Below are 14,691 nucleotides of genomic sequence, written 5' to 3'. Positions count from 1 at the left end.
GTGAGATGTAATATAAACTTCTAAAAAAATTTATAATTATTTTACTTATAATAAAACATTAATTTAACAAGAACAGAAACTTATGTGTAGTAAAAATTAAAAATTCTTATAATTATATGTTAATTTATTATTTTTTTATTACTTATGATCTTAATTATAAAACCGCATAAGGTTATAGGTAACTTACAAATTTGCAAAAATCTTTAACGGAAAATTATTATTTTTTTTAGATGGATGATAATAAACGTATCCTATAGATGGTAATATATTTATAAAAGCCGATAATATCCAATCGAAATATGAATTATTCCAATTTATACTTATAATCTTATTATATTTAATTATGCCATTTTTCCACATTGTTAAGTCGAACTTTATAATATATATATATATATATATATATATATATATATATATATATATATATATCCATTATCCAGTAGCATATCCATAACTCCCTAATATAGATTTCTTGTCAATGCAGCGATGATATGGATAATAATGAAAACTATTTATTCTTGTAATATTATTTTCATTAAGCTCCAATGTCATTAGGTTATTTTTGTGAATCCAATAAATTCTACGTTCTTGTACAGAGTAAGCGACATCTGTTACGTCGATTGTTCAACGAGATTAATAATGGCATTTGAATCTAAGTATATAATATGTTGACACCATCATTTGTTGCTAATAATAATTTAGGTATTGGATTTTCATGCGTAGTCGATATATCGATTAAATCCGTATAAGGACCAGCAATAATTTCAGTATGTGCACGTACTCGAAAATAATATATCGTGTTAGGTTGAAGATTGTGCACCGTGTGCTCCAATGTTGTAGTTGTGATATTTTCGTCGTCGCAGATTTGAATGCTTTTTAGGTCCTCGAAAAAACATTGCACTGTGTATCCTTGTATTTTATCGGTAAATTCAGGTTGGTTCCATCTGTAAAAGAATAAAATTTTAGTCTTTTTACATTTAGTAAAATTATAACAGAATTAGCGTTTTTATGGCTATGTCGTTGAATTTAAGAAAAAGAGAGAAAAAAGAAAGATACAGAGTGAGAATTTAAATTCTTTACCTCAATGTCACAAAAATGTCATCTACTTTCTCCGTAAATCGATGGGAGAATTCTACAAATGCTCTGATAGATGTTGGCTTGCTCAAAAACCTGCTTTCTACAGATTCTAAGAACGTACGTATTAACATAATTATGTATAAGATTAAGTGGATTATCTTAATAAATCAGAAAGATAATATGAAATATGCAAATATTATAATAGATAATATGCTATTTAATATGAAAATAAACAAAAGAGAAAAAGTAAATTATATAAACGAAAGAGAAAATGTAAATTATACAAAATACGAAAACTAGAGCATACTAATGGTCTTTAAGAAAATAAAATGACATACATTTTTTTCTGTCATTTAAGACTTAGAAAAGTAATTGTCTATAGTAAAAACGAATAAACAACTCTTTTAATAAAATGATGAATACTTTTCAAAAAATTCCTATTACTTAAAAAATCAGAAGAATATTTGTGATTGCAAAACAAAGTAGCAAATTAATAAAATATTGACTTCACCTTAAATCATGACAATTTTTACATACAATGTTTTGTATATTGTGCTTTTCTTTCTTTTATTTCTCTTTTCGACAGAATAGAATTTATATTCTTCTCACTACTGGAAATTTTTATAAATTTGATTTTCACTCTTAAATTTAAATTATATTTACAATTTTTCATCGTAGATTTTTTTATTAATATTTTATGCATTTTTTTGCAACTTACCGATAGATTCCGGGATCATAGAAATATTTACAAGTGGAATCTTATCGACTTCTCGCTCATTTCTCACAGTCGTACTATCAGAATGACTCCGATTAGGTTTGTAATTTAGTATATGATGATCACTTTCCTCGGACATTGAAATATCCTTAATAAAATATAACATACGAAAAAATTTAAATGAGTACCGTGGAGCAGAAACGCGGTTGTTTCTGGTGTTTTTAATAACAAATTATGTAAATTATAAAATGAAACAAAAAAATACCGTTTATTTCTTGTTTGGTTAATAATATCGGTTTTGATATATACCAATCCTAATTGATAATATGTTAAATACAATGTAGTTTTATTTGTGTAAAATCTATTTTTTACTCTTTTTAAAGACATCTTGCATAAACATATCGAACATGATTCATATATAAAAAGGAAAGTCATATAGGTGCTATGGGTTAATAAGAGTCAATAAGGATTTATAACCGTTACATTTAGCAAATAATACAAGTGAATGTGTAGCTCTTTCCACTTGTTGAAACAAATTTTGTCTAACGATTTGACTCTTTCATATGATAGGTTAGTTAATTCTTCTCCAATTTTACCACAACTCAAATTTCTTTTCAAAAATTTGCCCGATATCATTAAAGTTTTAATAATGTTTGTACTTCAAGAATAAGAATGTTAAAAATATTGTGTCTTTATAGTTATTAAATATTTTTCATAGAAATTATATAAATTCTTTTATCTATAATCTTGTCAAATTTTTTTCTCTTATCGTTATATTTTTAATACAAACAAATCCTGGAAAACATGATATATAAACCGACAATGTCTCGATAAAAATATGTGCGCATAATTATATATAAATAAATATATGTATAATGAAAATTAGTAAATTCTAGCGTGTAGCGATTGGTACTGCGTATATTGTCGATTAAAATATTAACATTACAGTTAATTTGAAGTTTCATTAAACAGATACTCAACTTTCTGTATCGATATTTACTGTTATATAAATATCCTTAATACAAAGAAATGATGCTAACTTTCTAAATTAATTTTATAAAATGAAATCTAAATTAGTATAAATTTTATACTATATATCAATAAATGTTATAAATATCTAGAAAAATAAAGAAATTTTAAAAATTGAAGAAAAATAACATAAAAATCTGTTCAAGTCATATGTGTATATAAATGTAGGGAAAAGTAGACAGAATGTCTCATTAATTTTAAAAAATTATTTTTAGAAATAGTAATAGTATATATATATATATATATATATATATATATATATATATATATATATATATATACAGGGTGTTCGGAAATTCTAACGACAAATTTTCAGAGATTGTCAGGAGCACCATAAGAATCATTTTTTGCAAATGAACCTGGGGTCGGAAACGTGTCATTACATCGTTACGGCATACGGAGTATTCGAAAGAGTCGGGACCTCGAAATATCACAAAAAATAGAAGTTTTACAAAAAATTGTCAGCCACCGATTTTGCCATGGTTGACTAGATCATCTTCCAATCTGGGAATTGAATTTGTGTTTGGATCTCTTGCCTTCGTGGGCGAGACATCTTACCATGAAAAGCTCGATAACGTCCAAATGGCTTACTTAAAGTTGGTAAAATTAATGCTTTGAAAAGGTCTCGAGAAGGGCTACAAGAATATGCAATAAAAAGTGGAGGGTTCCATTTCAAAAATTCAAGGTGGCCTTGTCGTGACCTTGGCGACGCCATCCAAGGTCAAACATATGGCGCCAGTAAATAGACCTTTTTACACCCTACAACTTTTGTTTGAAACAATTTTTTGTAAAACTTCTATTTTTTGTAATATTTCGAGGTCCCGACTCTTTCGAACACTCCGTATGCCGTAGCGATGTAATGACACGTTTCCGACCCCAGGTTCATTTGCAAAAAATGATTCTTATGGTGCCTTCCGACAATCTCTGAAAATTTGTCGATTGAATTTCCGAACACCCTGTATATAGAGAGACAACCATAAAATATCTAGTAAAATATTCATTTTTCGATTATCTTACCTTAATACTTTTATGTACAAAATAATGAGAGGAATCAATTGGTGTAAAGAAAAAACATAGTTGTTTCGAAGAAAAAATATGTAATTTGCAATTAACAATTACATATTTTTTCTTAAAAATAACTATGTATTTTCTTTACACCAATTGATTCCTCTCATTATTTTGTACATAAAAGTATTAAGATAAGATAATCGAAAAATGAATATTTTACTAGATATGTTATGGTTTATGTAAAATTAAGAAATTATTTCAAGCCTCATAACTCGGCCTCAAAATATATTAAATTCATGTTTCCTTTTTCTTCAATTCAAGCGGCTTAAATTGAAAATATTATTAAACATTTTTGTAACATTCTATTATAGAAAAGGAAAATTGCAAAAATTGGAGGAAACACTTTCGTTCACAAGACAAGGAATATTATAAAATACACATTATCGGATGAATTGTGCCGCAAATTATCATGGACAGGCCAAAAAGGATCAACGGCAATTAAGGACACAAGTTTTGTCACAGTTATTATGGGTAATTATTATTTCTTTAAGATATATTTTTATTTCTCCTTTTTATGTAATATTGCTTAAAAATAGTTGCACCTTTAATGTATTCGAACATCAGTATTCAAGATAGTATCTAACATATGCTTAGAGCGTGCACTTTTAACTTTAAATTTTTCTTCAGAGTTATTAATAAGATCTTACTTCAAATTTCGTTCAAATATTCTTCTACACTTTATACTCTTTCCAATTTTTTACGGATCAAAATTTTTATATTCTTTCCAAAAGTTACAAACGTTTATAGCTATACTTTACTTCATGACTACCCTATTCTAACTATTGGAATTAAAGCACAAAATATTTTAATAATTATGTAACAAATCGTTTTTCAGCATACGTTTCGGACGACGAAAAAAGTAATATGCACGATATTAAAAAGACCATCCAAGAATGGTTACGACATGCGGGAGATCGCCTCGACTATTTAAGAAATAAGGAGAAAAAGGTTGGTAAATTATTGAAAATTCCATACGATATTATTTAAAAAACAATAGGGCTGTATAATGTTGCTGCATAACATTTTTAGCGTTAAAAATGAGAAAACATTGAAATTAATATGTTTTTTAATATATGTAAATGTATATCATCTTATATCATATTTCACTTATATATTTAATTTTGTGTGTGTGTATGTGTGTGTGTAAAAAATTAAATTCTATATTGTAAAAAAAAATATATTAATTATATATTAATTAAATATATTAATTATCTTTTGTATATTTTTTTACAGCACTATGACAACATATGAAGATTTTATTCAACAAAATGAAGATTGTGACAATGTGCGCAATGGAATGCTTGGTCATCATCGCGTATTGATGCTACTAGACTAGTTGTACCATTGAAAACTTTGTATCAACCAAAATATAATAAAGAAATGAACTTAAAATGATGATGAGTTTTGTTATTTATTATAGAATAAATCAATATGCAGCTATTTTACCGACCGAATTACGCACGTCTAAAAGTCGTCTTAATTGAAATGTCTGAGACGTCTTTATGACATCCTTAGTGAGACATTTAATTATATCTTGATTGGGACGTCTTGAGTGAGACGTCTTAAAACAATGCCCGACAGATATCTTAAATCGGGACATAAGACGTCTTAAAGACGTCATAAAAATGTAATTCTGATAACTTCTTAAGACGTCTTTAGAAATTTCATGACGTCTTTAAGACATTTTTAAGACGACATAATGTTGTGTGGGAAATGCACGAGTTTCAGATATTAAATTGATTTTATAAATCGGACAAGTAAATGTCCGATAAACGAAAATAATCCCTTCATTATCTATTTAAGGAGATCCTGTACTGAATGGCGAACTCTTACACCAATGCTGGGATTTACTTGCAACTTTCGGCCAGTTTTCCCGACAAAAACAGTACGTGAAATCCACGTTATTACCACGTAGATTAATATCGTTGAATCCACGTGGATATTCGAGTGGATAATCCGCTCAAAAACGGTACTAGAATCTACGTGGAATCTATGTGAAAATTTCATGAACTTTCGAGACATATTACTTTTTTCATTTTTGATAAGTGAATATCTTGGACATTTATAAAAGTATATAAATACACTCGGCCATAAGAATAATTTTATTTTTAATATACGCAATAAATAGGCTATCTCCCATTTATCCGTTTCCCAACAAGCGATCCAGATTATTAAACAAATTATTTTAAATTAAATCAGTTTATTAAATTAAACTGACTAAAGGACCGTCTACAATGAAAATAATATCGGTGGAGTGGACGGTGGAGTAAGGCGTAAGACTAGGAGTAATGCGAAATGGAAAAGAACCATTCACTTACGCCTTACTCCACCGTCCACTCCACCAATATTACTTCCATCGTAGACGGTCCTTAAAAGAAAAAATAAACTTCGAACCGTGTTAGTATCAGTTCTTTATATACACTTTATGATGAAAAGTTGAATACGAGTTAGCTAATTTGATGCAGCGCCACATAGCGGCAAAGCGAGGAAGCATATTCTATATACATATGTACTATTACATATTTAGAAACATACAGATATAATCTTTTTTTTAGCAAACTTTTTTATCTTTCTGAAAGATTTCAGAAATATTGCAAATACAATATTATATAAAATATAAATATTATAATATTATAATATAAATATTATAAATATTATAAAAAACATGATGCAGGTATATTTCTGAAATATTTCAGATACAAAATTACAATTGAAAAATTTTAATAAAATATCTTTTAACATTACAATATTACCGAGTCGTTGAATGATTAATCATAATTTCAATAGAAATATCCACATGAAATCTACATTGATATTTCGAGAATAAAGTACCTCGATGTAATAATGAAAAAAGAAAGTTGTATCCACGTAGATAATTCGTGGATAAATCTGCATCCACGTAAGCCACGTGGATTCGACGAGGATGTGACGTAACTGTTTTTGTCGGGTTTATTAGCTTACGCCTACTGTTCCCCTCTTACCGCTCGCGCCGCTCGTAATTAAGGAGCGTTCAAGAACGTGCGCGTCACAAATGTAATATCCCAGATAGCACAAGACGTCCTATGGATGTCCATTTTATGTCCATTTTACATCCGCACATCCATGGACATGAAATGGACGTCCATCGTACGTCTGATTCCAGACATCCGTTAACGGCCAATATTTGGATGTCCATATGATGTCCGGTCTTGGACGTCAAAGTTTCGTGCGAGCACACAAGGATGTGTTAGTTCGTTCGTTTACCGCTACGCGACGTGCGATGCGCTATCATTCTCGTATTTAAGTTTTAGTTAGGAGAATTATATAAAGTTTGCAAAGAGTAACAAATAACATTAAAGATATACTGTTCAATTTAATTTTTGATCTTAATGTTTCAGATATTAAAAATTGATTTTATAAGTCGGACAAGTAAATGTTCGGCGAATAAACGAAAATAATTCATTATCTATTTAAGATGTAAAATGCAATATGCAAGTATAAATATAAATATAATTTATATAAATATAAATATAAATAAAATTTTTATATAAAATTTTCATGTAAAATTTTATATGAAATAGATAAATTATATCATTATTTAATTTCGTTATTTTTTGGGCCAAATGTTTTATATATTATAAAGGATATATAATGCCATCCACTTATATACCATATAATCAAAAATAATTTTATATACTCTAACAGCACATGTAGATACTGAGAATGTTCAAAGAATATCGCAAAAGTACAATGCATATATTCTCAGAACATTCGAGATACATACTATGACATACTAAGTATATACTAAGAATGCTCTAATGTCCGCCTATTTTGGTTAATAGCAAATACTGAGAATATCATGTAGTATAATTCATATATGTAATAGAAATACTTTTAATAAATGCAGTAAACGCACATACTATTTCTTATTTTAATTTCAAATAATCTTTTCAATATTCTGAATCCCAACAAGAAATCCAGAACAATTAAACTACTAAACAAATGAAAAATTTTAAATTAAGTCAGTTTATTATAAATTAAACTGACTAAAAAGAAAAAAGAAGAAATTTTGGAACTCATGTTAGTACCAGTCCTTTATGTCCATTTCACCAAAAATTAAATACGAGTTTGGTGGCGCGCGTAGCGGCAAAATGAGGAAACACATGCAATATTATAGAGTATCCTGAAAATATACTAGAAAGAATATACTAATACAAGATATTCAAAGTATATTCTGAGAATATATGAAAAATAATATACAACAAGAGATGTTATGGGATTATTCTCAGTATATTACATCTGTAACGTATATTTACAGTATGAGTATAGAATATTCGAATGATGTCATGTGCTGTGTGGGTATATACAGGGTGAGCCATTTTAATTAACGCACGCAATTATTTCGGAAACAAAGCATTTTAGAGAAAAATGTTTCAGACAAAAGTTTTATGGTTTCGAGGGGGCCATAAGATGGTATCATTGGTTTGACCTTGAAGAGTTATTTGAAGGTCACATGAAGGTCACCTTCAATTTCTTAAATGGAACCTACTATTTGTCATTGCATATTCTTGTAGCTTATCTCGAGAGCTTTCCAAAACACTATAATTAAGTACCTTTTCGTTAAGTACTTTTTGAGTTATGAGGCTTGAAATAATTTTTTAATTTTACATAAACCGTAAAATATCTTATAAAATATTCATTTTTCGATTATCTTACCTTAATACTTTTACGTACAAAATAATGAGAGGAATCAATTGGTCTAAAGAAAACACATAGTTGTTTTTAAGAAAAAATATGGAATTGTTAATTGCAAATTACATATTTTTTCTTCAAAACAACTATGTGTTTTTTTTACACCAGTTGATTCCTCTCATTATTTTGTACGTAAAAGTATTAAGGTAAGATAATCGAAAAATGAATATTTTACAAGATATTTTACGGTTTATGTAAAATTAAGAAATTATTTCAAGCCTCATAACTCAAAAAGTACTTAACGAAAAGGTACTTAATTATAGTGTTTTGGAAAGCTATCGAGATAAGCTACAAGAATATGCAATGACAAATAGTAGGTTCCATTTAAGAAATTGAAAATGACCTTCATGTGACCTTCAAATAACTCTTCAAGGTCAAACCAATGATACCATCTTATGGCCCCCTCGAAACCATAAAACTTTTGTCTGAAACATTTTTCTCTAAAATGCTTTGTTTCCGAAATAATTGCGTGCGTTAATTAAAATGGCTCACCCTGTAGATATATATATATATATATATATATATATATATATATATATATATATGATTAGATCAAGTCCAAAATCCATACATAATTATGTCTACACAATTATATATAAACCATTTTCCCACGTATTCATTCAAGATCCAAAATTCGTTCATTTAAGATCCATAATTCGTCCACTAAAGGACGTCTTATGGACGTCCAGAGCAGTTGCAAACGGACGTACAGTGGACGTTCTTTGTACGTCCGCTACAGGTAATATGGACGTCCCATGGATGTACACAATGTCCTACGTGGACGTCCGTTGTACGTACATACCCAGCAAACACAGAATATTACGGCAACATTGCGGCAATATTACAACATTGCAGCAATGTTGCTACAATATTCTGTGTTTGCTGGGTAGGATGTACTTGTGCTTCTTGAGATGGCAATCTATCTATCTAAGTTCTCTTTATTGTTTATTAATAATAAAAATAATTATTCTATTATTAAATACGTTTCAAAACACAAATATTTTAAATTGTTATAGAACATATACGTAATTAATAATAGAATAATTATTTTTATTATTAATAAACAATAAAAAGAACTTAGATAGATTGCCACATTACATTTGTGACGCTCACGTTCCTGAGCGCTCCTTAGTTACGAGCGTCCGGCGGCGCGATCGCTAAAGCCGGGTCTACATTGGTGGTATCGTAAGATTGTAAGGCCATAGTCGTAAGAAATTGACCAATCACAGTTGATTATTCTCCTGAACTTCAACTGGGATTGGTCAATTTTTTACGACTACGACCTTACAACCTTATGCTACGACCAATATAGATCCGGCTTAAGACGCGAGCGGTAAGAGGGGAACAGTAGGCGTAAGCTTCATAATTTTTTTTTGTTTTTCATATGAAATCGAAGTTTGCTAGGATTATTGATGTATGTATTGCAATCGTGGATAAATATTTTCAATTCTGTCAAATTAATGCGACGAAAGACTAGAAATACGAAAATGGTAATTTTGTCGGTAATACAGGGTACAGAATCCTCTTAAGTAGTAATAATTATTTAAGAATTATCAAAAGTAAAGTTATTTAAGTATTATTAAAACATTTGGTATGCAGATTTGAACATGTTAATAGTTATTAATAGTTGTTAAATAGTTTCTGTTATTTAGATTAAAACGCGCTTGCACAATCAACAATATGGCTGGCCATAAAGATCAAAGGCACCGAAGTGTACCTACTGTTCTTACTTATACTGTGGTTCCGACCTCTTTTACGCACCCTGTATAAAGCCATGAAAATTAAAAAATTTATTTTAAAACTAAACTAAACTAAATAAGTTAAGTTATAATTATAAATATATTTATAGTATAAATACTTACAAGTATAAATATTAATTAAAATAAATAAATTATATATAGTCGCGCAGGCATGATGTAACGATAAGCAGAAGGTATTTTTTATGAATTTTACATTAAAATTATTTGGAAGGGAAATGTTTGGCTAAAAAAAAATCAATCATACTTATATGTTAAACATACAAATAAACTATATTAATTTGTTCATATAAAAGTATGAATGTATCACAATACTTATGAAATATTTAATATCTGAAATATTTAATTAGTTGAAAAATCTTTGGTGAGAAATGTTGAATTTTTATTATTTCTCGGATAATTATATTGTTTGATGGTACGTGGTTTGAAGCAATTGTGAAGTATATGCGTACGATTTAAGACATAAACTACAGCTTGAAGACCACCTATATTTACACCAACCGTTTTTGTTACCCAAAATAAATCGCCAGCTGCCTGCAAAGCCTAAAATAGATAAAGCAGGATTTATTTTATATTATAATAAAATATTTCATTTTAAAATTTAATTACATATTTTAATTACATACTTAATATTTTACTTTATTTAATTTTCACATAAATTATAACAGTAAAGCTTACTTCTTTAAAGCTATATCTATCATATGTAAGCAGAACTAATCGTCCATATGATAATTTTACTATTCGTCCGAGTTCCAGTAAAAAATGCTTATAAAGAGTTTTGTTGTATGATTTATTTCCGCTTCTTTTACCAAAAGGCTATAAAATTATTAAAAGAGACAAAAATTTATTCTTTAAAGAAAAAAATAAAAATATTTAAAAATTAAATGCAAATTTCATAAATTAATTTTTACCATATCAGTAACAATGATATCAATAAAGGAATCCTTGAATGGTAATTTTGAAGCAGTCCATTGTATAAGATCTAATTTGCATCCAGCTGTAGAGGCATTCATATTAGATTTTGTCCTCTCCACAGCTCTGGAATCATTGTCGCCACATAAGACATACGAGCATGGATAAGCTAATGTTGCCTGAAATGTACATGATGATTTCTTGTTTGTAAATAAATGTTAATAAATTGTTAAAGCTATACTTCAACTAAATTCTAATTAATTTAATCATATAGTAATTATCAAGTAATATCATACATATTGTTATAATATGGAGAGAATTATTAACAATGTTTATGTAAAAAAAGAATAAATCAAGAACGATAAATTAATTAGAAATTGGGCTGTAGACATTTCTAAAAATAGATAAATTAATTTTGAATTAATTGGAGTCCCCTCAAAGTGATCTTTGATCTATTATTGTATAAATACATACCTCTACAGGAATAGAGCCTCCTCCACACATAGGATCAATTATTATATCTCCCGGCTTTGGATTTGCTAATCTTAATAAGTTATAACATATAGTTGATCTGAGGGTAGTTGGTCCAAAACTTGCAATATTCCTGCGATGCTTGGATTCGTGTGTTACACGTAAATGCGTTATCAATAAATCTAAAATATTTAAATATAATTAGTTACACAACATTTAGCCTATTATTATTAATGGATAAGTTGTGCTGTTAAAAAATTTAATTTTGTTTATTTTTTTGTCTATTTTAAAATTCTTCTCTATTGTTCTAATTTATCGTACCATCTATTAATTTGCAGACAACTTCTAAATGATACTTTGTTAAATTGACTATCCAGTGATACTTGTCCTGCACTACTTCTCCAGTAATCCTAGCAATATCCTTGGACTCAAACACATGTTTACCAGTCCTCTCACATGTTACTCTGTATCTTAGTATATCACTTTCCTTGGACTCGGAAGGATCTTGACCTCTTTTTTTCCCTTTATTTTCTATTTCTTTTTTTTCCAATATATTTTGTTCCAATAAATCAGGCTCTCCTCCTTTTTCTTCATCATGTATCTCCAATGTTTCTGTCTTGGTTACAAGAGCTTGCTCTTTAGCTGTGATATATTCTTCGACTGTTGGATAAAGCTTTCCCATGAATCTTGTTGCACATTTCCATGCATCAAGAGTTTTCTCCCATCTTTTATCCAAGTTTGAGACTACATAATTATATATAGATTTCAAATCTGTTTCTTTGTCATTGGTAAAAGAAAGTCTTCCTATATCAACCACTATGAATACATTATCTATCGATCTCATTTGCTGAACCTACAATATGGCAAAGGGTGACATCAAATATATCATGCATCATAATCAAACATAAAAAATATTTAAAAAATATTTATATAAAATCTACAAAAAAATACTTTTGCAAACTGGTCCCAGTTTATATTAAAGTAGATTCTTCCACGCTGCTTAACTACTTGTACATCTTTACCTAATTTTTCCTTGCATTCGTCAATCGCCTCCCATTCAAAACCTATTAATCAGACATTATTATTCATCATTCTAGCTTATATAATTAGATTACATTTAATCCTTTGATATCTATCAAAATTATCTAAAATAATCTATTAAAATTAAAAACTTATATATATTTGATTTTTCCAAAAGATGGCAAATATATATATATAAGTTTTTAATTTTAATTGATAGACATCGATAGACATTTTTTCTAATCTTTCACCCATTTCTCTCCCAAAATTTACAGCTTTCTAAAAATGAAATCAATGATAACTTTAGTGTTTGATTGATCAAAGAAATCATAGAAGATAACATAGAAATCAATTAAAAGAACAAGATAACATACAAAATCAATTAGAAGAACAAATGCAAGAGAATCAATCAAAAAAAATTTATTGATAGACATTTCTCTTCTCTTATTCAATCTAAGCTTAGTGAAAAAAAAAGGAAACAAAAATATGTGCTTTATAGCTAATCGATGAAAAAAAATCAAAATCAAAGTATAAATGCAGAGTGTGACATTGATCTCTGTATATATAACTGATTGCTTCAAAGAATATTACATTTTAATTCATTTTCACATCAAAATCATGTGTTTTTATTAAATATATACTTTTTATGAATCTTATAAAAGTTTGATTATTCAGAAAAATAACATTTTTCTCAAAAAAGTGTTAAAAAACACGTGTCGACTTCTTTTCAATTTAGTTTGTATCTTGTACCTGTATCGACAGTGGTTCCAATCATAAAAATATCGTCATTATACGTATTAATAGATTCCGAAAAGAGTTTTTCTAAAGAATTATGATCACTCATAATGAAATCTCTTCCTGTATAGTTGGTTCTTCAGAAAGATATGTTTGTGTTTTAAATATCTCTTCTCTTCTTACTTATCGTATAATGAACTCGTAGAATGTGTGTAGAAATGGGCGATGTTAAAAAAAAAGGGAGCTTTCCAGCTAAGAAATACAGATAGATACAATCTCATGCAATTGGCTATTGAATAGGGAATTTTTATAGTCCCGAAAACTTTTCTGCTTGACAGCCAATCATGTGATACCACTATACATTTCTACTTTCTTACTGGAAAAGCTCGAGATATTGCTTCGCAATGAAACAAATCCTTTTAAAAAGCGATATTACGCGGTCAGTTGCATAGATATTTTAGTGTACAAAAATAAACTATCATGTAATATTAAGATAATATTTGAGCTTTATATTTTAAAATATAATATTTAATATATCTTATATATATTATTAGTATAATACAATATAATAGAAAAAATATATAATTTATAAAAATTCTCTCTAAAAGAGGCACTCTGAAGACAGACTCAAATACAGATCTGTCAACGTTGATCATTTGTTCGACGCATGCACATGGCGCATAGCGTATGCGTATAATTCCGTCCCGTGAGGTGTCAACTCTCAATATTGGCCGCATTCAGCAGACTCAACTGCTAAGTAGCAATCGAACGTGATTGGTTTCTACTTTCAGATCCGACCAATCAGCGTCGAATTACATCGGAAAATATAGTAATGTTGCCCAACTGTTGAGTCCGCTGAATGCGGCCACTGATGGCGCTTTCGAGTGGTCGGGTTTAGAGACCCTCTAATCAGAGTCACGAAATAACGTCCCAAATTTCGATTGGTGCCGCCATGTTTTTACTAAATAGTTTAAAGTTACAAACATGCCTAGTTGTTCCGCATTAAATTGTAATAATTCAACTGAAAAAGGATATGTAATGAAAGTTTTTCCACGCGATAAAGAACGAAGAGCAAAATGGGCAGCAAATGTGAGACGAAAAAATTGGAATCCAACCAATACTTTCCGGTTTTAGTAAAAACATGGCGTTGCCGACCCAACCTTATTGACGTTATTT

The 14,691-nt window shown here is 28.8% G+C and overlaps 1 protein-coding gene and 1 long non-coding RNA gene across 2 annotated transcripts; one reads left to right on the top strand and one right to left on the bottom strand.

Moving 5' to 3' along the window:
- The first annotated feature begins 4,178 nt into the window (after positions 1–4,178).
- On the top strand, positions 4,179–5,284 carry LOC145974874 (uncharacterized). The gene is made up of 3 exons (XR_014439834.1): positions 4,179–4,360; positions 4,725–4,837; positions 5,123–5,284. It is a non-coding gene; the product is annotated as an uncharacterized LOC145974874 (long non-coding RNA).
- A 5,347-nt stretch (positions 5,285–10,631) lies between these two features.
- Positions 10,632–13,779, bottom strand: LOC145973813 (tRNA (guanine(6)-N(2))-methyltransferase THUMP3). Its single transcript, XM_083103413.1, has 7 exons — positions 13,531–13,779; positions 12,712–12,824; positions 12,082–12,613; positions 11,764–11,942; positions 11,289–11,468; positions 11,056–11,193; positions 10,632–10,920 (listed from the first exon to the last, which is right to left on the bottom strand). Exons 1-7 carry the CDS (start codon positions 13,622–13,624, stop codon positions 10,720–10,722), a joined length of 1,437 nt encoding a protein of 478 aa, XP_082959539.1. The 5' UTR covers positions 13,625–13,779; the 3' UTR covers positions 10,632–10,719.
- Positions 13,780–14,691: the final 912 nt, after the last annotated feature.

This window comes from Camponotus vicinus, unplaced genomic scaffold (genome assembly GCF_025532165.1).
Source record: "Camponotus vicinus isolate PSW18456_S1 unplaced genomic scaffold, iyCamVici1.0 SCAF_1, whole genome shotgun sequence".
Taxonomy (NCBI): Eukaryota; Metazoa; Arthropoda; class Insecta; order Hymenoptera; family Formicidae; genus Camponotus; species Camponotus vicinus.
This window is presented reverse-complemented; position numbering and strand designations above follow the sequence as displayed.

Excerpts from the sequence above, each read along its gene's own strand:
- LOC145973813 (XM_083103413.1), bottom strand. The coding sequence starts at position 13,624 with ATGAGTGATCATAATTCTTTAGAAAAACTCTTTTCGGAATCTATTAAT. Across the intron at positions 11,469-11,763 it reads GAGGCTCTATTCCTGTAGAG|GCAACATTAGCTTATCCATG; the intron begins GTATGTATTTAT and ends TGTACATTTCAG. Across the intron at positions 10,921-11,055 it reads ATAGATATAGCTTTAAAGAA|GCTTTGCAGGCAGCTGGCGA; the intron begins GTAAGCTTTACT and ends TATCTATTTTAG.